Source organism: Hemiscyllium ocellatum, chromosome 3 (assembly GCF_020745735.1).
Source record: "Hemiscyllium ocellatum isolate sHemOce1 chromosome 3, sHemOce1.pat.X.cur, whole genome shotgun sequence".
Lineage (NCBI taxonomy): Eukaryota > Metazoa > Chordata > Chondrichthyes > Orectolobiformes > Hemiscylliidae > Hemiscyllium > Hemiscyllium ocellatum.
The window spans coordinates 90,168,530-90,193,428 of NC_083403.1; the positions used below are offsets into that span (position 1 = coordinate 90,168,530).

At 40.2% G+C, this 24,899-nt stretch overlaps 1 protein-coding gene across 2 annotated transcripts in view; it reads right to left on the reverse strand.

The window, feature by feature from the left end:
- The window catches only part of gtf3c2 (general transcription factor IIIC, polypeptide 2, beta), a 147,463-nt gene that overhangs the window by 6,920 nt on the left and 115,644 nt on the right, over positions 1-24,899 (reverse strand). The window contains exons 15-18 of one of the 2 annotated variants that reach the window (XM_060851791.1): positions 20,851-20,979; positions 19,818-20,024; positions 10,034-10,138; positions 8,593-8,644 (exon numbers count right to left, since the gene is read on the reverse strand). In XM_060851791.1, coding sequence (XP_060707774.1) covers positions 8,593-8,644; positions 10,034-10,138; positions 19,818-20,024; positions 20,851-20,979 — 493 coding nt within the window. The remainder of the gene's footprint in view (positions 1-8,592; positions 8,645-10,033; positions 10,139-19,817; positions 20,025-20,850; positions 20,980-24,899) is intronic. The other variant, XM_060851781.1, reaches the window with a different exon arrangement.

The window sequence follows — 24,899 nt, forward strand, 5'->3', positions numbered from 1 at the left end:
TTAATAGATACAGTAACTATTACCAATTAACTGTTCCAATATAACAAAAAAAACAAGCCTGTACAAAAAGGAAAATTCAAACAGTTTCTGACATGCAGTTCTGCAGGAGGGAAAAAACATCAAAATAAAATTCAGAGAGTAGCAGTTAGGGAGACAGTCACTGAAGCTTCCAACTCTGTTGAGAGCCCAATAGCTTCTGAAAAATCAAAATCAAGAAATCTTAATCTGAGAGAGCTGCATACACCCATTCAGGCTGTTTAACTAAAAAAACCAAGCCTTCCCAAGCTGTTTACTCAACTGGTCTTAAGCAGCCGGCTCATCACCTCTCTTCCAACCTCTCTCTTTACTGTCCATGACAAAATAACCTCTTAAAGCTCGTCACACTAACCAATCTGAGCTCCCCCAGAGTAGATTAGATTCCCTACAGCCCAACAAGTTCACACAGACCTTCGAAGAGTAACCCAAGCAGACCGATTCCCCAACACAATATTAACCCCTGATTAATGCACCTACCATTATGGGCAATGTAGCATGGCCAATTCAACTGACCTGCACATCTTTGGATTGTGGGAGGAAACCGGAGCACCCAGAGGAAACCCACGCAGACACGGGGAGAATATGCAAACTCCACACAGACAGTTACCCGAGGCAGGAATCGAACACGGGTCCCTGGCACTATGAGGCAGCAATGCGAACCACTGAGCCACCGTGTCACCCGTAGATGGCTATTCCATCTTTGCACAAGTAAGCAAGTCAGGCTTGGAAAGACTAAGACATTATTACATGACGTGATGGTAGTGTCCTTGGGTGACCAACAATATTTCTGCATTGTTAGAGGTACTACTAACTTGCTAATTCTACTTGCTCTGATCATCTGAATGTGATTCAGTGAGCCAAGGCCTAACTCCAACAAATTATTAATGATTATACTTACAGAATTTTTCGAGTGTCTTTGAACAAAAATAATTTACTGAGAAATATTGGGGAATTATTTAGAGCACAACCTCAATAGTTAATTCAGTCCTACTATTAATTAAATAACTATTCCTTCCTGGTTGCCAAAGAAGTCAGGAGGGGCTGTAGTATGGAGCGTTTGGGACTGAGGATACATCGACTGTCACAGGTATATAAGGAGAAGGGCTGCTAAAAACTCTTGCTCAATGGTTGAAAGAATAATTGTGAATATTGAGGCCTAAGGCAAAGGTAGGGCACATGATAACCTTGTGTAGGATCTGACAGATAGAAGATTCAAAATTCAGAACCATTTCCTGGCATTTATTTACCTCCATCTATAAATTAAATCTTCTCAACATACACCAAGATAGGATGAATTAGTGGTCAAAAAAACCAGTAGGGATCTAGTAAAGAGATGTAGAAAATTCATTATGGCAACCCCACAACAGAACCTATCCTGAAGGTCTTCAAAGCCAGTTACAGATTTGAATCACTGTAAATGATGGTTGGGTTTACCGAATTGGGTCTAAGGAATTTATGATCCAAAAGGAAGGCTTGTCATATACAAGTACTGCAGACTGCTGTTCAAAATCAGAGTTTTATATTATGTGCTTATCCGACCCTCGAAACCCTGGAAAATAACAGTGAAATACTACTGACACCTGGCATTAGAAAATGCCACTAAAGCTGTACAGGTGGGCCCCATCACACTGGACATGGAGAAAATCTCTGAGGGATTAATTTGGGAAATCAATCACAGCTTTTGTTTGCAGGTAATGAATTCATTGACTGTGGGGCAATTCCACCTGTAGAAGGCTACAGAAATTGTTCAAGAATGTGACAGGTGTTCCACAAGGCAGACCCATAAAGGATGACAATATGTAAGCTGAAAATGTGTTGCTGGAAAAGCGCAGGTCAGGCAGCATCCAAGGAACAGGAAATTCGACGTTTTGGGCATAAGCCCTTCATCAGGAATGAAGGGCTTATGCCCAAAACGTCGAATTTCCTGTTCCTTGGATGCTGCCTGACCTGCTGCACTTTTCCAGCAACACATTTTCAGCTCTGATTTCCAGCATCTGCAGTCCTCACCTTCTCCTCCATGACAATATGTAAACCTATCCACCTGAACTGAAGCCAAACATTCTGGGACCCATCACTAGTGGGATTGTCTAGAGCCAGGGACTGCAGGAAACCATCTAACTAATTAGTGGGAGGTAAATAAAAAAAGGAACTATAGAAACTATTGAAGTAGGAATATTACTTTTATATGGGTGATGTGATACACTGTCAACATTGAACAATGACGATGATTACAACCACCCTTCACTACACACCAAATTTGTCTATATAAAAGGGAAGGATGGGGAGGAAAAAAGAAAGAGGGACTGGCATTTATAATGGGGTAGTTTAGTATGCCTTCCAAGATGTGGAGGCTTGGCCTCCAGATTAGCCTATGTGAGTAAGCCACTGGCTAAAAGGATGGACTGAATAGGTCTAAAATGAAACATAAAATAACTTTCAGCGCAATATTTAACTGCGCACAGTTCCAAGCTATTAGCTGTGCATAAACTTACAAGGGCACAAAACTGTTAGTTAAATAATACATTGGACCATTTGTTCTAGGAGCTGCTTTATTTGTAAGACAGTAAGGAACAGGAACAATAACGATAATGCTCACACCTACACAAACAGGTTGTTAACTCATTGAATCTCTCAACCTTGAAAGTCATTAAAACACCAGGGACAATGGACAGAGGAGATTGATGTATGTACAGATTCCAGATATAAACTGCTATGTTAAAACAAATTGGGGCTTGATGGTACATATGTGCTTTCATATTAATTGTATATTATAATTACATAGGTGTATGTACGTATTGATTGGTTAAGTGTACTCTATGCATGATGTAAACCTAATCAACAATAATGATTGAGGTTAGATAACTGGTGATAACTCTGTGTAGAGCGGAAGAGAGAATGGAAAATTCCTGCAACAACGGGTGTGAGAGAATCAGAGCTGAAACACAACCTTCAGTCCAATTTGTTCATGCCAACCAGGCATTCTGAACCAAACTTTTCCCATTTACCTGCGTTTGGTCCATAACCCTCTAAATCTTTCCTTTTGTGTGTTTGTCCAAATGTCTGTTAAATGTTGTAATTGTTTCCGCATCTAGCAGCTCATTTCATTCACTCATAGTACCATATGTGAAAAAAATTGCCCCTCAGGACCCTTTTAAATCTTTCCACTCTCATCTTAAACCTATATGTTTTGGACTCTCCTAACCTTGGGAAAAAAAAACCTTGGCTACTCATTTATCTATGTCCCTCATGCAGTAGGGTGCAGGTCTCTGGCAGAGTTTGTCCCTGTTGCACAGAAGGGAAGGAGGGAAAGGAGTGTGTTAGTCATTGGGGACGCAATAGATAGAGGGTCAGGTAGAAGGTTTGTAGGGAACAAACGAGACTCTCAATTGGCGTGTTGTCTCCCAGCTGCCAGGGTCCATGATGTCGTGGATCGTGTATTTGGGGTGCTGAAGAGAGAGGATGACCAGCCTCAAGTCATGGTCCACATAGGTACCAATGACATAGGCACCAATGGCATAGGCAGAAAGAGGGATAGGGCTGTAAGGCAGGATTTCAGGGAGGGAGCTAGGGTGGAAGCTGAGAGCTAAAACAGAGTTGTTATCTCTGTTTTGTTACCCATGCCGCGTGATAGCGAGACAAGGAATAGGGACAGATATCAGCTGAGCACGTGGCTACAGTCATGGTGCAGGAGGGATGGTTTCAGATACTTAGATGATTGGGGCTCATTCTGGGGAAGGGGGAGCCTCTACAAATAGGATGGTCTTCACTTGGACCATAGGGTCTAATATCCCGTGTGGGAAATTTGCTGGTGTTATTCGGGTAGGTTTAAATTAATTCAGCAGAGGGATGGGAACTGGAGGATGAGTGTAGGGAGGGCATGGGCAGGATTTCACTGTCACAGGAACGTGCTGGCAGACAGCAAGTTGGTTTGAAGTGTGTCTACTTCAATGCCAAATGCATCCGAAAAGAGGTAGGTGAGCTTGCAGCATGGATAGGTACCTGGGACTTTGATGTGGTGGCCATTTCGGAGACATGGATAAAGCAGGGTCAGGGATGGATGTTGCAGGATCCAGGGTTTAGATCTTTCAGTTGGAACAGGCAAGGAGGTAAAAAAGGGTGAGGTGTGGCCTTCTTTGTCAAGAATAGTCTAACGGTGGTTAAAAAAACTTTTGACTAGGATTCGTCCACTGAGGTTGTATGGGCTGAGGTTAGAAACAGGAAAGGAGAGGTCATACTGCTTGGAGTTTTTTTATAGGCCTCCACAGAGCTCTAGGGAGGTGGAGGAGAGGATTGGGAAAATGATTCTGGGTAGGAGTGAAAGGAACAGGGTGGTCATTATGGGAGACTTTAACTTCCCTAACAGTGACTGGAAATGCTATAACTCTAGTATGTTGGATGGATCAGTTTTTGTCCAATGTGTGCAGGAGGGTTTCCTGACAGAGTATGTCAAAGGGCTGACAAGTGGGGAGGCCAAATAGATCTGGTGCTTGGTAATGAACCAGGCCAGGTGTTTGATTTAGTGGTAGGTGAACACTTTGGAAAGAGTGACCATAATTCAGTTACGTTTAGTTTAGGGATGGAAAGGGATAGGTACATTCCACAGGGCAAGAGTTATCGATGGGGCAAGGGCAATTATAATGCGATTAGGCAAGACTTAGGATGCATAGAAGGGGACAGCAAAATGTGGAGCAATTTTAAGGAACAAATATTGCATGTGCTTGATAGGTATGTCCCTGTCAGGCATGGAGGAAGTGATAAGGTAAGGGAACTGTGGTTTACTACAGAAACTGCATCTGTTAAGTGGAAGGAAGCTTATTTGACAATGAGACGAGATAGTTCCGATGAGGCAATGGAGTGTTACAGATTAGCTAGGAAAAATTTAAAGAGAGAGTTAATAGGAGCAGAGAGAGGCCATGAGCAGTGCTTTAGCAGATAGAATAAAGGAGAACCGTAAAGCTTTATATAGGTATGTGAGGAATAAAAGGTTGACTAGGGTAGGAATACGGCCAGTCAAAGACAGAAGTGGGAAGTTGTGTGTGGACTCTGTGGAGATCAGAGAGGTGCTAAATGAATATTTCTCATCGGTTTTCACTCAGGAAAAGGAGAATATTGTAGAGGAGGAGAATGAGAGAAGAGCTGTTGAACTAGAAAAGATCAATGTCAGTAAGGAAGAGGTGTTACCAATTCTAGAAGGTGTGAAAGTAGACAAGTCCCCTGTGCCAGATGGGATTTATCTAAGGGTTCTCTGGGAAGCAAGGGAGGTGGTGTTGGAGCCTTTGGCTTTGATCTTTGAGTCGCACTGTCTACATGTTGAGTACCAGAGGACTGGAGTATTGCAAATGTTGTGCTCTTGCTCAAGAAGGGCAGTAGAGATGACCCAGGTAATTATAGACCAGTGAGACTTACGTCTATTGTAGGAAACGTTTTGCAGAGGATTACAAGGGATAGGATTTATAATCATCGAGCAAGCAACAATTTAAATAGTCAACATGGTTTCATCAAGGGCAGGTCATGTCTCACAAACCTCAGTTTTTTGAGAAGGTGATCAAGCATATGGATGAGGGTAGGGCAGTTGACATGGTATACATAGACTTCAGTAAAGCCTTTGGTAAAGGTAGGCTGTTGGAGAATATGCAGAGGCATGGAATTGAGGGTGATTTAGCAGTTTGGATTAGAAACTGGCTTTCTGTAAGAAGGCAGCAAGTGGTGGATGATGGAAAATATTCGGACTGGAGTCCGGTTACTAGTGGTGGGCCACAAGGATCTGTTTTGGGACCATTGCTGTTCGTCACTTTTGTAAATGACTTGAACACAGGCATGGGTGAATGGGTTAGTAAATTTGCAGATGACACTAAAATCAATGGCGTAGTGGACAGTGTAGAAGAATGTTGCAGGTTGCAGGGGGACTCGGATAAACTGCAGAATTGGCCTGAGAGGTGGCAAATGGAGTTCAATGCAGCTAAATGTGAGGTGATTCATTTTGGGAAGAATAACAGGAAGGCAGAATACTAGGTCAGTGGAAAGATTCTTGGTAGTGTGGATGTGCAGAGGGATGTTGGAGTCCATGTACATGGATTCCTGAAAGTTGCCACCCAGGTTGATAGTGCTGTTAAGTGTGTTAGGTTTTATTGGTAGGCGGATTGAGTTCTGGAGCCGTAATGTCATGCAGCAACTATACAAAACCCTAGTGCTGTTGCACTGGGAATATTGTGTACAGTTCTGGTCGCCCCATTACAGGATGTGGAAGCATTGGAAAAGGTGCACAGGAGATTTACCAGGATGTTGCCTGGTCTGGAGGGAAGCTCTTATGAGGAAAGGCAGAAAGACTTGGATCTGTTCTCTTTGGAGAGGCGGCAGCTAAGAGTGGATTTAATAGAGACGTACAAGATGATCAGAGGATTAGATAGGGTAGACAGTGAAAATCTTTTTCCTAGGATGATAACGTCAGCTTGTACAAGGGGGCATAACTACAAATTGAGGGGTGTTAAATTTAAGACAGATGTCAGAGACAGGTTCTTTATTCAGACAGTAGTATTGGCGTGGAATGCCCTGCCAGCCAATGTAGTTAACTCAGCCATGTTAGGGAGATTTAAACAATCCTTGGATAAGCACATAGATGATGACAGGATAGTGTAGGGGGATGAGCTTAGTTTAGTTCACCATGGGCGGCACAGTGGCACAGTGATTAGCACTGCTGCCTCTCAGTGCCAAAGACCTGGTTTCAATTCCCGCCTCAGGCGACTGACTGTGTGGAGTTTGCACATTCTCCCCTTGTCTGCATGGGTTTCCTTCGGGTGCTCCAGTTTCCTCCCACAGTCCAAAAATGTGCAGGTTAGGTGAATTGGCCATGCTAAATTGCCTGTAATGTTAGGTGAAGGGGTAAATGTAGGGGAATGGGTCTGGGTGGGTTGCACTTCCGTGGGTCAGTGTGGACTTGTTGGGCTGAAGGGCCTGTTCTGCGCTGGATTGTTCTATGTTCTATGATTTTATAAGTTGTAGTGACTAAGGAAAATTGTGATTATCTTGGGGAAAGTGGGCAGGAATGGGTGATCACTGTTGAGGGAGTGGGTAGTTATGAAGAAGGGGTGATCACTGTAGGGGCATCAGGTGGCAGTGGAAGGGTATGGGAGGGCACAGTTGGTGAGATGAATGTTCTAACTAAACGAGAAAATGTCAAAAGTACAATACAAAACATACACTACTGTGAACAAAACACTCTGCTACTGTGAAAAAGGGTATATGGTTTGATGTTCAAATTTCAGGTCTGTTCAGCATTTTTGAAGGGACTGAGTTTGGAATTGCCAGTGTCAAAAGCATATTCAGTCTTAACACAAAATAGTAGGTGCAGACATGCAATTTGATAGTGATTGTCACTCATTGGCATATCTGAGCCATTACTTATATAAAGTTTGTAGAGTAGTTGCAAACTGCTCAGTTTTAAAAATTACATAAGCAGATGACAAAATTTAAGTATAGTTTACATACATTTGCATGTAATTAATACAAGACTTACTATACTGATACTCTTTTATTGTTTAAAAATGTATATTTAGCAGTTAGTACCCAAGCTGAAGTCTTGTATTAATTACATGCAAATGTATGTAAACTATACTTAAATTTTGTCATCTCTTATTTTGTAGTCAGCTGAAAATGAGGAACATTTGATGAAAACAGCACTAACAGCTAGTAGCTGAATTAAACTGGAAGTTCCTCAGTTAGAAAAGATGGGAATTTATGGCATCTGCTGACAATTTAGAACAAAAGACCAAAGAAAATTACAGCAGAGGAACAGGCCCTTTGGCTGTCTAAGCCTGCATCAATCCAGTTCCTCTATCTAAACCTGTTGCCTATTTTTCAAGGGTCTGTACCTTTCTGCTCTCTGCCCATTCGTGTATCTGTCTAGATACATATTAAATGACACTATCATGCCCATCTCTACCTCCACCACTGGCAATGAGCTCCAGGCACCCACCACCCTCTGCGTAAAAACATTCTATGCATCTCTCCCTTAAACGTTTCCCCTCTCACTTTGAACTCATGACCCCTAGTAATTGAGTCCCCCACTCTGGGCAAAGGCTTCTTGCCATCCACCCTGTCCAAACTTCTCATGATTTTGTAGACCTTAATCAGGACTCCCCTCAACCTCTGTCTTTCTAATGAAAGTAATCCTAATCTACTCAACCACTCTTCATAGCTAGCACCCTCTATATCAGGCAACATCCTGGTAAATTTCCTCTGCACCCCCTCCAAAGCATCCACAACCTTTTGGTAATGTTGCGACCAGAACTATACACAGTATTCCAAATGTGGCTGAACCAAAGTCCTATACAGTTGTAAAATGATCTGCCAACTCGTGGACTCAATACCCCATCTCATGAAGGAAAGCATGCCATATATGCCTTCGTGACCATTCTATCAATCTGCATTGCCATGTTCAATGTACAATAGACCTGAACACCCAGGTCGCTCTGTACATCAATGTTTCCAGGGCTTTTCCATTTACCGTATAGTTCGCTCTTGAATTGGATCTTCCAAAATACATCACTTCGTGTTTACCTGCATTGAAGTCCATCTGCCATTTCTCTGCCCAACTCTCCAATTTATCCATCTAAAATTTAAGTGTAGGAAGAGACTGGGGTAGAGCGAGCAGCGATTAAAGTTCCATAAACAAAACAGCCAAGGACTGAAAATTCTGCATTAAAAGTACTGCGCTACAACAAAAAACTGGGGAACAAGCAATTACGTTTTAGTTAAGGAAGAAAGGGATTGAGGTAACTCAACACTAATTCAAATTTCCTGACCTCAAAGTCTGATTTTCTGCTTCAAATATTTGTCAACTCTTCCTTAAATATATTTCTGTTCAATATATTCTTCCAATATATTTGTTGACAATTATTTGTGTAACAATTGTGGGCGGCACGGTGGCACAGTGGTTAGCACTGCTGCCTCACAGCGCCTGTAGACCCGGGTTCAATTCCCGACTCAGGCGACTGACTGTGTGGAGTTTGCACGTTCTCCCCGTGTCTGCGTGGGTTTCCTCCGGGTGCTCCGGTTTCCTCCCACAGTCCAAAGATGTGCGGGTCAGGTGAATTGGCCAAGCTAAATTGCCCGTAGTCTTAGGTAAGGGGTAAATGTAGGGGTATGGGTGGGTTGTGCTTCGGCGGGTCGGTGTGGACTTGTTGGGCCGAAGGGCCTGTTTCCACACTGTAAGTCTAATCTAATCTAAACCTCTTAACCACTCTTCATTACTGAAAACTGAAAACCAAATCACCCATCAAAAACCTTCATACTAAAATAAAACTCGCATTACATTTTCTCCTAGTCTACTCTGTTCTACTTGGAATAGTCCTAGCACGTCATCCCTAGCCAACATAAACCGTGATCTTAAAATACTAATTGTTATAGTGTGGCATCCCAAAATGTACAGACCATAGCTTATCCACTGCCTGGCACAGATTTATGAAAATCTTCTGTACAGGCCCTATTTAGAAGGTGTTGGTTTATAAATGGTACAGTGAATGGCATTTATAGCATAGCATCTGAAAAATAGGTCGAGATCACTGTGCATAGCAACTAAGCTGCAGCTGAAAAAGAGAAATCTCAAGTCTTTGTATTACTACCTTTTGGTGCTCTCACCAAAACAAAAGCTAAAAGGTAGTTGATATCAAATAGCATGGTACAGTATAAAAAACTCAATACAACCAACTGACCCTGCTTGAGATACTGTAGAATCACAAAGTAATTGACTTTGATTCTCTAGAGCTTGTTAGGAATTGACTAGCTAATGAGGCAGAATTACAGACAAGGATTTTGTTTGAGCATGGTTTCTAAAGTACAGGCTTACTTCATACTTCCATTTCAACTCCTCTTGACTTGGAATGTTAGGTAAGTGAATTTTAAATAAGTGAATCTTTGTCTACTATTTTGGAATAGCAATGTAATTTCTTACAGATATTGATTCTCATCATATACATTGCAGCAGAGATACACAACTTACCTTGTATACAGATTCCAGTGGCATTCGGTCAGGATGTGTTTTTGCTTTGTCTACCTTTTGTATTCTTTTAAAAGGCTCTCTGGAAACCATGTTCTTGAAACTCCTCTATGAAATAAGGAAAGTATTTTAAATAAAAGTGGAACTTGCACATAATACATGGTATCTAATACATAGACCATCGATATTTACATTCTAAGTGGTGTAACAGTTAATTCTGGCAAAAAGTTGCTGTATCCAAATTTTAAATCTATAATTGAATAAAAATCTTACACTTGAAGGCATATGATTGGAAAATGCTGTGAAATTGCTGTTTTTTTAAAAACACAGATCAGTACAAATTGATTTATTGCATTTTAAAGTTCCTGCTACAGGGCAACACAGTGGCTCAGTGGTTAGCACTGCTTCCTCACAGTGCCAGGGACCTGAATTTGATTCCAGCCTCAGACGACTGTCTGTGTGAACTTTGAACATTCTTCTGTGTGCGCGTAGGCATCTTCCGGGTGCTCCGGTTTCCTCCCAAAATTGAAAGATGTGCTGGTTAGTTGAATTGGTGATGTTAAGTTGCCCATAGTGTTCAGGAATGTGTAAGGTGATTTGTCAGGCTAAATTTAGTGTGATATAGTAGGGGAATGGGTCTGGGAGGATTACTCTTCAGATGGTTGATGTGGACTTGTCAGACCAAATGGCCTGTTACCACAATGTAGGGATTCTAGGAACTGACACATATCTTTTCCAAGTGAAAACAAAGTGCTGAAGAAACTCAGCAAGTCTGGCAGTATATGTGGGAAGAAAGCAGAGTTAACGCTGAAGTCGCAACAGAACAACTCAGAGGTACCCACATCCTCCCCTTCCATTGTACTCTAGCCTTTCCCCTGACTCTGCAACTTGTCAGATATTTACTGGCTTTTCTCCCCTTCTGCTTTGATGCTGAATGCTCTATACTCAGTCAAAGTCTTAGTTTTATCCCTCTCTGCCCCCAACTCAATGAATTTCAAAATCCAATAATCATTGGACTTAAAACAGAAATTCTGCATTCTGACCACAGATGCTTCCAGACATAACATTCTCCAGTAACTTTTGTTTTTAGCAAAAGAAGTTAATATAGAGAACTACAAAAATAAATTTGAATTTATTTCAGCAGAAAATGCTGGAAATATTCAGTAGCATCTATAGGGAAAGAAATAAAGTTATGTTTTGGGATAGTGTTCTTTTGTTAGAACTGATGCTGCTGGATGTATTGTTTTTCAGTTTTTATTTAAGATTTTCAGCATCTGCAGTAATTTATTTGATTTGATTTATTACTGTCACATGTACCGAAATACAGTGAAAAGCATTGTTTTGCATGCTATCCATATAAATCTCTACATTACCGAAGTACATCAGGATAATACAAAACAATTGCAAAATATAGCAAAGAAAACACCTACAGAGACGGTGCAGAGAAAGATCAACTCTAATATGTGAGAGGTCTGTTCATAAGTCTGAGAACAGCAGGGAAGAAGCTGTTCTTAAATGCCTTCATATGCATTTTAAAACTTTTGCATCTTCTGTCTGATAAAAAGAGGGTGGAAAAGAGTATAAATGGAATATTTGATCTTTTTGGCTTTCCTAGGGTACTGGGAAGTGTAGAAGTAGTCAATGGAAGGAAATCTGGTTTTCGTGATGGACTGAGCTTTGTTCCCAACTCTGTAATTTCTCCTGATTTTGAGAAGAGCTGTTGCCATTCCAAGAAGCATTCAGATAAGACTCTTTCTGGGGCGATCTATGAAAATTGAAAAAAGGCATTGTGGACTTGCAGAATTTCCTTAGACTTCTGAGGATGAGAGCTGTTGATGTGCTTTCTTGATTGCAGCACTGATGTGAATAGACTAGGACAGATTGTTGGTGATATTTACTCCTAAGAACTTGAAGCTCTTGACCAACTCAACCTCAGCACCACTGATGCAGACAGGGGCATGTCTTCCACTCCGCTTCCTGAAGATTGTAGTCTGCAGGTCAAGAAGTTGAGGGTCTAGTTGCAAGAGGGTGGGGGCTGGGTGGGGCGAAGCAGAGTCCTAAGGTCTTAAAATTTGGGAGAGGAGTTTGGTTGGAATTATGGTGTCGAAGGCAGAGCTAAACTCAATGAATAGGAATCTGATTTAGATGTCCTTGTTATCCCGATGTTCTAGCGATGAGTGCAGGCTAGGGAGATGGACTCTGCCATGGACCTGCAGAGATGATAGGTGAATTGTTACGGATCAAGGCAATCTAGGGGTGGGGGCTGGAGTAATGTATGACATTAATAAACTCTTGACGCACTCAATGATGGATGCCATTTCAAGTTTACTTAGGTGATACTTCAAAATTATTCATTGACTGTAAAAAGATTTGTAACATTCTGAAAGACACTATGCTTTTCTTTACGTTAAGTTTTACTGAAGTAGTCCCAGCAATAAAGCTAATTGTATTGATATATATCCAGTTAGAGTGCAGGTGCACGAGTGTCCGCGTGCTCAAGAGTATGGGTGCACGAGTGTGAGAGGTGAGAGGGAGGGGGGCAAGGAGCATAGAGAGGGTGCATACACAGACCAACATTTTCAACCCCAGGATATCACAGAGTTTGTCAGCATACTGAATACCCATCGCCTTCAGCTGCTTTATCAGTAACAGTCCCTCTACCATAAGGTCAGAATCAAGGATGTTCACTGATGACTGCAGTGATCAGGCCATTGGCAAATCCTCAAATACTGAAGGAGTCCCCTCTCAGATAAAGCAACAGCTAGACAAAATTCAGGCTTGTGCTGATATGTGGTGACTAACCGCTTTGACACACAAAAAACTGCAAACCAATGACTAACTGAACAACAGAATGAAAGCATTCTCCCTTCACATTCAGTGTCATTAATACTATTGAATCTTTCATCAAAGGTTTGGATAGGGTTTAGGTAGGATAGGAGGCAAGCACCATAAACTTAAGAGAACAAGCCACATCAATTCTTTGGCTAGATGAGCAGGCCAAAGACAGAGTATTCTACATTGAATGACTCCCCTCCCTACACCTGAAAACCTGTCCACATTCCAACAAGGCACACGTCAGGAATGTAGCTGAATATTCTCTGCTTGCCTGGATGAGGTCAATTCCAAAAGCATTCAGGAAGTTCAAAAGGTTATACAACAAAGCAGCATGGTTGCTTTGCCCCTATCACTTTGAACCATCACAGCTGGAGCACTATTCTGTACTCATTTTGTATATTGGCTATCCATTCAACTGACCTAACCATCAACACCACATCTGGTTGGGTTCCAGAACACCATTGTTGAATATCCATGATGTTGACCCATTGCTTCCTCAACTCCATCCCAACCAAAATGTTGATCGCTTAACTTCCTTTCTTGGGCTCCACATTTGCTGATATTGTTCATGGTTACATCACAGCAGATATTGTCCCACCCTCTTTAAAACTGATGTTATTGTGCTTCTCAAAAACCTATCCTTGTTCTCTCTGTCTTCGCTAATTATCATTCCACCTTCAAAATCCCTTTGCTTTTCAAAGTCCTAAAATGCATATTGCTCATCTATTCCGCAATTCTAAGTCTGAATCAATCCAATCAGATTTCTTTGATTGTAACCTTTGAGGTTACAATTTATATTCTTTGTGACCATGATAAATTAATCATCTTCATTATCCTCAGTCTTAGAGATAACTTATCATATCATCAGTCCTTTGTTGTTCAGATGAATGCAACCCTCCTTGTTAAATTCTATTCTTAGATATCAATATGTACTTCTCCTTGAACTCCCACATGGCTACCTCTGTAGCCTGCCAAGAACGTATTCTTGACCTGCTGCTATTTCTAATCTATGTACTATGGCTTAGAGATGCAAAAATTTCAGATACCACTTGAAGGCCAATGACACTCAGATCCATCTCATTACTAGCTTCCTGGATCCTTTCATTGTTCCCAAATTATCAGTCTGCTTGTCTGACATTTAATACTGACAAGTAGAAATTTCCACCAACCAAATTTGAGGAAAACAAATTATTGTCTTTGCTGTTCATCATGATCTCAATTTCCTGCCCACCATTTTCAGCTTTAAATCTTAAACCGAGACAGTTTACGAACTTGTTGAATTTGACTCTAGCTTGGTGATATTTTGACTGCATAGCATATCATAACTGGCAACATCTACCGCCAAAACATAGCTTGCATCTGACCTTATCATAGCTGATCGGCTGCTGACACCTTCATCATTGCGTTGTATCTCTTGACGTGGCTATCCCAATACTATTCTGGCTGATCTCCCATCTTCCAACATATTTAAACTGTGTTCATTCAAAGTTTTACTCCTTGTATCTTAATTTAAATATCATTCACATATAAGCACTTTACTTGCTGACCCACACTGGCTCCTGGTCCAACAACGTCTCAATTTCATTTGGTTTTCTAAGCATCCATTGCTAAGCCCCTCCTTACCTTCATAACCTCTTCCAATCTTAAACTTCTGTGCCGTCAATTCATTTGTAATGAGCATGCCTGCTTTTTATCACTCCTTCACTAGCAGATGTGCTTCCAAATACCTTTCCTCATATTCCTGAAATTCTCTAGCTCAAATCTTTTAAAATGCTCCTTAGGTCAAGCTTTTGGACATCTAGCCTAATATCCCTTTCTATAGCTTAGTCTTTTATTCCTATTACCTTTGGCTCTTGGGACATTTTACTATGTTTGATGTGTTATATAAATCTTAGCTATTATAAACACACATGCACAAATATGTATACATTCCCACAAACACATATTCGTATTTGTAATACTATAGATATTTGGGTGTATGTGCGCACGTATGTATGCATTTAGCTATAGTACATATTTGTGAATGATACATAATTTTACTCCTTCACTAATCCCCTCAATTCTATGGTTGCCTTTCTATTTGGCTGCATCAGTGGTCATCAAGTTGGGATGACCTAGCATTTCTGTCGCTAAACACTAGAAATATTGAAGCTACTCTGCTCTGAACTTCCTAATTCTTTGACTTGACACCTCTGAGGTCCACTTGGCTGTACTAGCACAAGCCCTCAACATGCAGGCTCAGTATCTATTTAAACTGTATTATTTGATGGTTACATTATACAAACCCACATTTGTATCATACCAAATCTGCTTAGCTGCTGCTGATTTAATGATGCAAGACAGGGTTACCCAAATTACTTCTTCACCTTTGCTGATGCAGCCAGCTACCAAAAAGAAAGGCATAATATGCCATTGTTACAAAATAGACTATATATTTAGCACAGGACATTTTTTCTGGGAAAGATGATTAACCACGTGGTAACCAAGTGAATTTGACATTTGTTGACATCTTATTGAACTGTTAATCTTTAAATGCCTAAAAAGAGTCAGCTCAATGAAAAATGCAGTTACTGGGATTTGCTTCTGAATTAAGTCGATCTTGAAAATGTCATCGGATTTACTGTTGCAATTAGGCATCTTTAAAGTTGAGAAAAGTAGCACCATTTATTATCTTGGTTATCTCTGTGATGCACTTCAGTAAGCAGCTTTGATCTATCTAAGAACATGCAGTCTACTAAAAAGCCAGTCATTTCAATGAGGCACAAATGATGGCATTAATGGCTGATCTGACAGGCACTCTGTTGATTGAGTGCTTCATCCTTCTTTAATATAAATATGAATTTCTCTCAGCCCAGAGTTTGCTATCTGTTGTACTCTACTCCTCTCCACTGCTTTCCTGTTAACTGTAACCCAGAGAATTGTAAATGCTTTTTCCTTTACATAACTCAAAGGGCAATAAAACATATCATTACCTCCGGTCTGAAGTCTTTACCAATGTTAACTCACATCGCTTTGCATTTGAATGCAGTTATACATATACATTAATGACCAAATATACTTTGCTCATACAATAAAAGATTCTGTACATTTTGGCTTATCAACAGCAAATACCAATGTTATAAGTGTCTGCATGGTTGAATAGCTTATAATTAGTACACCACTGCACATCAGAGTAAAATGTGTCAGGACACAATTTCTACCAGTATGTTCCATGTGATGGTACTGGACCAGCATCCTGAGTCCAACCAAGGCACAGATACTTCAGCCAATTCATATCTGCCTCCAAAAAAAACTTTGCTCATTAAAAAGCATTTATGTTTATTCAGTCTTAGGGATCTTTGATGACAATATGAAACTGACAAACATAGCTCATAGTCAAGAGCACCTTGCCATCTGCAAACACTCCCAGACAATATTAATTGAAGAAGGTTCACTGAACTTGAAACATTAACTCTGTTTTTCTCCACAAGATGCTGCCAGACATGCTGACTTTCTCTGGCAAATACTGCTCTTGTTTCAAATCTTCGGCATCTGCAGTTTTGTTTTATTATTACGTTATTTAATCATTAGCACCGTTCAACCACTTTCAGTGTCAAGGTTTAGTTTCAAGGCAAATGCTGACTTTGCTACCAATCAGGTGCTTTTCCTTTTACGAAGTATATCATTTAAAATCTTCATTAATTACCAACATCTTTGCCCCTCTCAAGTCTTACACCAACTTCTTAACATTCTCATGAAAATTTCAATTGAAATTGTTGTACCAATTGCGACAGGTAATTAAATATTTCCTTGAATTCAACAGACTGAAGTCACGATATCATCTGTCTTGATTTTTCACCTTCATTCTCATCAGTTATAGCACTATCCAACACCGTGCAGACAACTATAACATTCATTGCTGCTTCTTTATTATTGTTAATCTGGTTAACAATTTGGTTAGTTCCTAGAAAATTCGTTGCCCCAACTATGAACCAACTCTAGTGTTTACTAAATATAGTTTTTTTAAAAACAGAAATGCACCCTGCTATAGGAAGGATATTATTAAATTGGAGGGCCCAGAAAAGGTTAACAGAGGAACCTCGATTATCTGAATATCGGATTATCCAAAGGAGATCTCCAGGTGCCGATAGCAACATTACATCAAAGGCGTGTTTCCAACACCGATTGCGTCTTTTGTTTACAGTGATTAAAAATGAACTTGGCTTACTGAAATGCTACTGAGACCAGTACTGGACTGATGGCAGCAGCAGCAGTCTTGTTGGCGGGGGTGGGTTGGCAGGGAGGGGTGGGACTGAACTGGGTTTTGGGGTGGTCTGGGTTTGAGGGGTGGATGGGGAGTGGAGTTGGGGGCGTTATACAGATGGGGCGGGAAGGTAGGCCTCGCACGCGGTGTGTTGCTGCCTAGTCTTCTGAATGGGGAGTGGACTTAACAGAAAACTTCGAGCCCCAGAAGAGGCATTGAATCAATTAACCAAATAATCAATCATTCACACGAGACAGTGCCCACCCACCTTGTTCAGATAATCAAGGTTCCTCTGTGCTAGGATACTGCTGAGGATGAAGGATTTGAGTTATAATAATAGGCTGGAACCTTTCCACTGGATTGTAGGAAGTTGAGGGGTGCCCTTATAGAGGTTTATATCTATGCCCCTCATGATTTTAAGGTGAACCGCAAGTGTCATTTCCCTAGGGTGGAGAGTTCAAAATTATGGGGTATATTTTTAAGGCAAGAAGAGAAAGTCTAAAAAGAATATGAGGGGCAACTTTTTTTTTTACACAGAGGGGTTCAGGTTTGGGATGAACTGTCAGGGTTAGTGGCTGCAGGTATAGTTATAATATTTAAAAGACATTTCTATATGTACATGAATAGGAAAGGTTTGGTGGTATATGGGCTGAATGCTGGCAAGTGGGTATTGTTTAGTTTGGCAACATGGTTGGAATATGGGAACTAGTTAGATCAAAGTGTCTATTTCCAAGTTGCAAGCCTCTACTTTAAAAATGTCAACAGCAAAATCAAGCTCCAGTATCTTCCCACTGTCATCAACTATTCAACTGGGTGGCTTTTGCTCAGGAACAGTCTGGTCACGACACTAGCAACACTGGGTCCTTCACTAAGTATCATGCTTGGTCTCTATTCCAAAAGCAGAACAATATGTAAATTAGCCATCAGAAATGTGGGTCACATATAAACAAACACACAATCAGTTTGTGAAAAGATGGGACAGAAATATTTCAGCCCCATGAAAATTTTGATTAACTCCTTCACTATTCTTCTTCTGCCTACTACCCATACTGCTATTGCGCAGTACCTGAACATTTAACTTCTCCTGCCCTGACATCTAACTCTTCTCTACGGCCTCATCCCATTTGCCACCATAATCTAGCCCATCTTTCAGATTTATTTCAACAAACTTCATAGCAACAAGCTTAATCTTCTTATGTAACTCTGGAGCATTCCTTATTAGTTCCCAAAATTGAACAATCAATAACTCTGACATGCTTACAAACAGCAAAGGACATTTCTTCTATATTAAAAAAAATGACAATGCTAGATTTGAAATAAAACCAGAAATTGCTGGTGAAACTCAGCAGGTCTGGCAACATATGTATACTTTTTCCCCAGGTACAACAGAGTGTTACAAGGGGACATAAACTTAAGGTGAAGGGTGGAAGGTATGGGGGGGTAGATTTTTTTACCCAGGGTGTGGTGGGGGCATGGAATGCGCTGCCTGTGGGAGTGGCAGTGTCAGAATCATTGGTGACCTTTAAGCGGCAATTGGACAGGTACATGGATAGGTGCTTAAGCTAGGACAAATGTTCGGCACAACATCGTGCGCCAAAGGGCCTGTTCTGTGCTGTTTTGTTCTATGTTCTATATGTAAGGAGAAAGCAGAGTCAACTTTTCCAAGTCTGGTGATTCTCCATTAGAACTGGCATTCAGCAGATTTGCCAGGCACTGCTCTAGGGCATCCCAAAAACAGCCCAAAATGCTTTTTACTTTATTCTTGTGGGGCAACTTAGTGCTCTTTCTGATTGTGCAAAACTATACCTGCCAAACTAAACGAGATCCACTTGCCAGCATTCAGCCCATATACCTCCAAACTTTTCCTATTCATGTTCATATCCAAATGTCTTTTAAGTGTTGTAACGATACCTGCAACCACTCACCCTGGCAGTTCATCCCAAACTTGAACACTCTCTGTGTAAAAACAAATGTTGCCTCTCATATCCTTTTATTGCTCTCCCCAGAACTAACATCACTTCTCTTGATAAAATCAATTGATTTTATATAAAGCAAACTGACGAGCTAGCTAAATTGAAAGGGTACTTTTTTAAAAATTACAGTGAAGTTTCAAAATTAATCGCTTGGTTAGAAAATCTGTTTAACAGGCAGCTTATTTTGATAGTGGGAGAGTAAAGCTGACACTGAGAAGTTAAATGTAATCCCATAGTCCTCCTAATCATAGGTATACTTACTCAAGTTCAAACAACAATTCAATGCAGGTGAAGAATTCAACCTGATGAGATTAATTGTACTGGTGTAATGCATGTTCTGAACAGTTGAAATATTTCAGCTCAGGCACTTGGTTAATGGGTTGCATCCAATGTAATTCTTTCCTTATGCACCAAAGGATTACATATTAAATAACAATCCACGGGCTGCTGACACTGAAATTCTTTTCAAATAAAATACTATCTTACAAGAGAATTTTTTTTAAAAAGTTATGCTCATTGTTAGGGCTCCAGCAGCAAAAACTTAAAACCTTCCTATATACCACAATTACAAGACATATTTAAGGGGAGAGAAACAGGAATTACATACACAGACACACATAAGTGCATATCTGCACGGTCACATAGTCACATAAACACTTTACATATTATGCAAGGCCTAATGCAAATGCCGCTCAGCACAATACTGAAGTATGATACATATCTACTTTTGGCTCACCAGGTCAGTATCATCAAACATTAGGTAGTATTTCTTCACCGTATCACTGTAAGTCTTTGGTTCAATGACAGGGCTGGAAGTTGAGTCTTCCTTCTCCATTTCAGAAGAATGCTTTTCTACATTGGCCTCTTTCTCTTGTTGATGTGAGCAGGAGGCTGACATGTTACTAGCAGCACTGTGATGAATGAGGTCAGCTTTATAAACAGACTGCACAAAAATAATAGTGAATAACTGACAATGTAATACATTAAGATGAGTATATTAAAGATACTTAAGCTTACTTTTATAAATAACTTGGGGAATGGGATGCATTCCTCATTGATTCATTTATGTTTAGTCAGTTGAATAATTCTTAGTTAACTTAAGAAATAATTAATTATCAAAACTATAAACTTGTGGTGCTTTGAGATGAAGTGTCTGAGTTTCCATGCCCCTAGGGGCCTATACTGTACAGAAAAGAGGAAGACTGCAGATACGCATTAGATACAGATTTAATTACACACCCAATGTGCATATTTGCTGTTAAAATGTATATAATTAAGTGCACCCAACAACTGAAAATTTATCTGGAATTTACTGAAATTGTTTCCCCGGAACATTTCCTTTATGTTTTATGCAATCAAAACCCATCACTGCTGTAATCTTAGCGCATGAGCTTGATTACATAAAAAAACATTGATTTTATTGGCTTTGAATAAAATAAAATGTTATCTAATTATTATTCATATGTTTGTAGTTTGGCATTTTTTTAAATGTAGTTTATATTTTGTTTTACATACTTGCCAAATTAAGCTATTTGCTACTAAACTAGCTTCTTTCAATGGTTGTGAATTGTGCCATAAACATCAAACATACAAACAAGTAATAGGCCCCTCAAGTTTGCTCTGTCATTCAGTAAGATATTGACTGACCTGATTACTCCACATTCCTGCCTATCTCTGATAACTTCTTTGAAGAACGTATTTACCTATTGAAAAATATGGCTTTACAAAGAAAAACATTATCTCTCCCTTAAATGGTAACATATACTTACAAAACGGCGTTCATTAGGTCGCTTGATATTCATTGTGTTGTTCATACAATCTGGGAGGATTACCGCCATCACCTCTCCTGTGTTATCTCCGGAGACACAGGTATTCAACCAATCAGAGCCAGAAATACTCTACAAGCAGAAAACAAGAACAAAATCGTTATCAGACCAGTGTGCAAAAAATAAAGACAGGAATTAACCAAATATTCATCAGCTGGGGATGCCCTTTCCCTGAAATGAGGAGAAATGTTTCAAAAACACTAAGTTTAGACAGACTTATAACCATCTTCATCTTAAATCAAAAAACTGTAGCAAGGACAGAGGTAAGTTACTAATATTGTATACTAATAATTCACATGCAAAATAATATGCAATGCCACAAAGTAGGGAAAGATACATGTTCAGCTCCAATAAAGCAGGTCAATTCCACAGTTTTGCTGCATTTCCAACTTAAACCATGTTCAACAAGGATATAATGACACAGAAATGTTATAAGAGAAGTTGTATTGGAGAAAGATTGTGGATCAGGTTGCAAATTTGCTCACTGAACGGGCAGATTTGTTCTCATTTTGTCACCTTGTTAGGTAACATCATCAGTGCGCCTCCAGTGAAGTGATATTGGAGAAATTCCTGCAACTCCTGGAAAAAGCTACTTCCTGGACCAGCAGGTCCAGACAAAAGGGATATTTGTTAAGAAATTAGAAGATACCAGAGACAGAAAATATTTGTGCAATTATTTACTATAGTACATTAATCATCACCATGATTAAAGCAACGACTATATTTCAGAAAAAGTACTTAATTGGTGTAACACATTTTGGGTCATGCAGAGATCATAAAAGGCATTAAATAAATGCATACCCTTTGGTTTTTTTTAATCATAGATTCATCCAGTGCAAGAAAGGCACTTTGGTCCATCAGGCCTGCACTGACATAACTATCACTAAAAGTGCACTAATCTTAATTTTCTGCAGATGTCCTGTATTCACGAATGTTAGAATATTTCAAGTATCCATCTAATTTTTTTTTAAAAGGCTGTTAAGGTAGTGCATTCCAAATTCCCAATACCCGTTGAGTCAAAAAGTTTTTTTCCCAAATCCTTTCTGAATCGCCTGCCCCTTACCTTAAAACTGTGCCCTCTTGTGATGACCCCTTAGCCAATGGGAACAGCTGCTCACACTGTTCATACCCCTCATAACCGTACACATCTCAGTTATGTGCTCCCTCAGTCTTCTCTGCTCTAGAGAAAACAATCCAAGCCTATCTCGTCTCTCCTTGCAGCTCAATTTCTCCACCTCCTGCGTACCCATTCCATTGCTTTCACATTCTTCCTGTAGTGAGGTGACCAAAACTACACACAGTATCCCAGTTGTAGTCTCACCAATTCTTTGTATAACTTCAACATTATCTGCTTTCTCTTATACTCTATACCAAAATTGATGAAAACACATATCCAAATCACTTCTGAACAATACTATTCACCTGCTAGAACATAGAACATAGAAAAATACAGCGCAGTACAGGCCCTTCGGCCCTCGATGTTGCGCCGACTGAAGCTTACCTAACCTACACTAGCCCAATAACCTCCATATGCTTATCCAATGCCCGCTTGAATGACCATAAAGAGGGAGAGTCCACCACTGATACTGGCAGGGCATTCCATGAACTCACAATTCACTGAGTAAAGAATCTACCCCTAACATCTGTCCTATACCAACCTCCCCTTAATTTAAAGCTGTGTCCCCTAGTAACAGCTGACTCCATACGCGGAAAAAGGTTCTCACTGTCAACCCTATCTAAACCCCTGACTTCAAGTATCACGGAATAATTACCCCAAGATCCTTCTGTTCCTCTAAGCTACCCTGTGTCCTGCCATTCATTAAAACTTCCTCATCTTGTTTCTTCTTCCAAAGTGCATGATCTCACAGCTAAAAAGGCTAAATAGCCTGGACTTTTAATCTTTGTTCATAAGGCAACTGCAGAAATTTGCAAGATTGGTCAAGTGACACCAAATCACTTGCTTTTACAGATACATTTTTGCTCTTTTCAGTAAGCTAACTCAGCAAGGGCAGAGCAGAACATTTTGATTCTCTGATACAGAACAGAGCATTTTTTTTATTTTAAAAAATGTGGAAGATTGTATACGTTCACTAATAGGAAATACGAATAATCCTGGGAAGTACAGACCAGCCAGTCATATGTCTGTGGTGGGCAAGGTATTGGAGAGGATTCCGAGAGACAAGATTTATGATTACTTGGAAAATCATAGTTTGATTAGAGACAGTCACTATGGCTTTGAGGGATGCACGTCATTCCTCTCAAACATTGTTGAATTCTTTGAGGATGTGACAAAACACACTGATAAAGGTAGAGCAGTAGATGTAGTATCCACTGATTTTAGCAACGCGGTTGATAAGGTTCCCCATGGTAGTCTTGTTCAGAAAGTAAGGAGGCATGGGATACAGGGAAATCTAGCTGTCCGGATGCGGAATTGGCTGGCCCATAGAAGCCAGAGGGTGGTGGCAGAGGAAAGTATTCAGCCTGGAGCTTGGTGACCAATGGTGCCCTGCAGGGGTCGGTTTTGGGGCCTCTGTTCTTTGTGGTTTTTACAAATGACTCGGATGAGGAAGTGGAAGGGTGGGTTAGTAAGTTTGCCGATGACACAAGTGTTGGTGAAGTTGTGGATAGTGTGGAGGACTGCTGTAAATTACAAAGTGACATTGACCAGATGCAGAACTGGGCTGATAAGCGGCAGATGGAAAAGCGTCAAGGGATTCATTTTGGAAGGTCAAATTTGAATGCAGATTACAGAGTTAAAGGCAGGATTCTTGGCAGTGTACAGGAACAGAGAGATCTTGGGTCCATGTCCATAGATTCCTCAAAGTTGCCACCCAACTTGTTATGGCTGTAAAAAAGGCATATGGTGAGTTGGCTTTCATTAGCAGGGAGATTGCATTTAAGAGCCGCGAGGGTATGCTGAAGCTCTATAGGCCTCTGGTTAGACCACATTTGGAATATTGTGTTCCGTTCTGGTCACCTCATTATAGGAAAGATGTGGAAGCTTTAGACACGGCGGAGGAGATTTACCAGGATGCTGCCTGGACTGGAGGGCATGTCTTATGAAGAAAGGTTGAGGGAGCTAGGGCTTTTCTCATTGGAGTGGAGTGAAGAACAATGAGAGGTGATTTGATAGAGGTGTATAAAATAATGAGAGGTATTGATAGAGTGGATAGCCAGAGACTTTTTCCCATGCTGGAAATGTCTGTCATGAGGGGGCATAATGTTTAAGTGATTACATGAAGATTTAGGGGAGATGTCAAAGGTAGGTTCTTTACACATACTGGCGGGTGCATGGAATGCACTGCTAACAGTGGCAGTAGGGTCAGACACATTAGGGACATTTAAGCGACTCTTGGATTGGCACATGGAAGACAGTACAATGAACGGTATGTAGGTTAGTCTGATTTTAGGAGTAGGAAAAAAGACCAGTGCAAATATCGAGGGCTGAAGGGCCTGTACTGTTCTATGTTCTACAATTACCTTAAGTTGGCCATAATAAACAAAATTATTTTCATATTTTTGAATGAGTAAAATCTTCAGAGCATGTGAAAACATACAATTGCCCTTGACTAGAAAAATATCTTTCCTGTGTTATTTCCTCACTTTTGAATCTAATCCATTCACTTCAAATATTCTCCAAGGTACAAAGTTCCACATCTCACTATTGCCTGTATAAACAAGTTCCTTCTGAATTCTTTATTTAATTTCCACCTTATATCGATGGTCTCTAATTTTGTTCTTCCCCATAAGCAGAAAAATCTATGCCTTTTATATTAAAACCTTTTACCATTTCAAAGACTGCATTTAGATCATCCACTTCTCAAGAGACAGGTTTTATCATCTTGTTTGTGACTGGTACCTCCACATTCTGGTATAATTCTTGTAAATTGATTTTACACCCTCAATATCTTTTTTTAATAACATGGAGATGAAAATTATACTCAGTACTCTTGATGTGATCTAACTGAAACAAGTTAGGCATTATTTCTAGA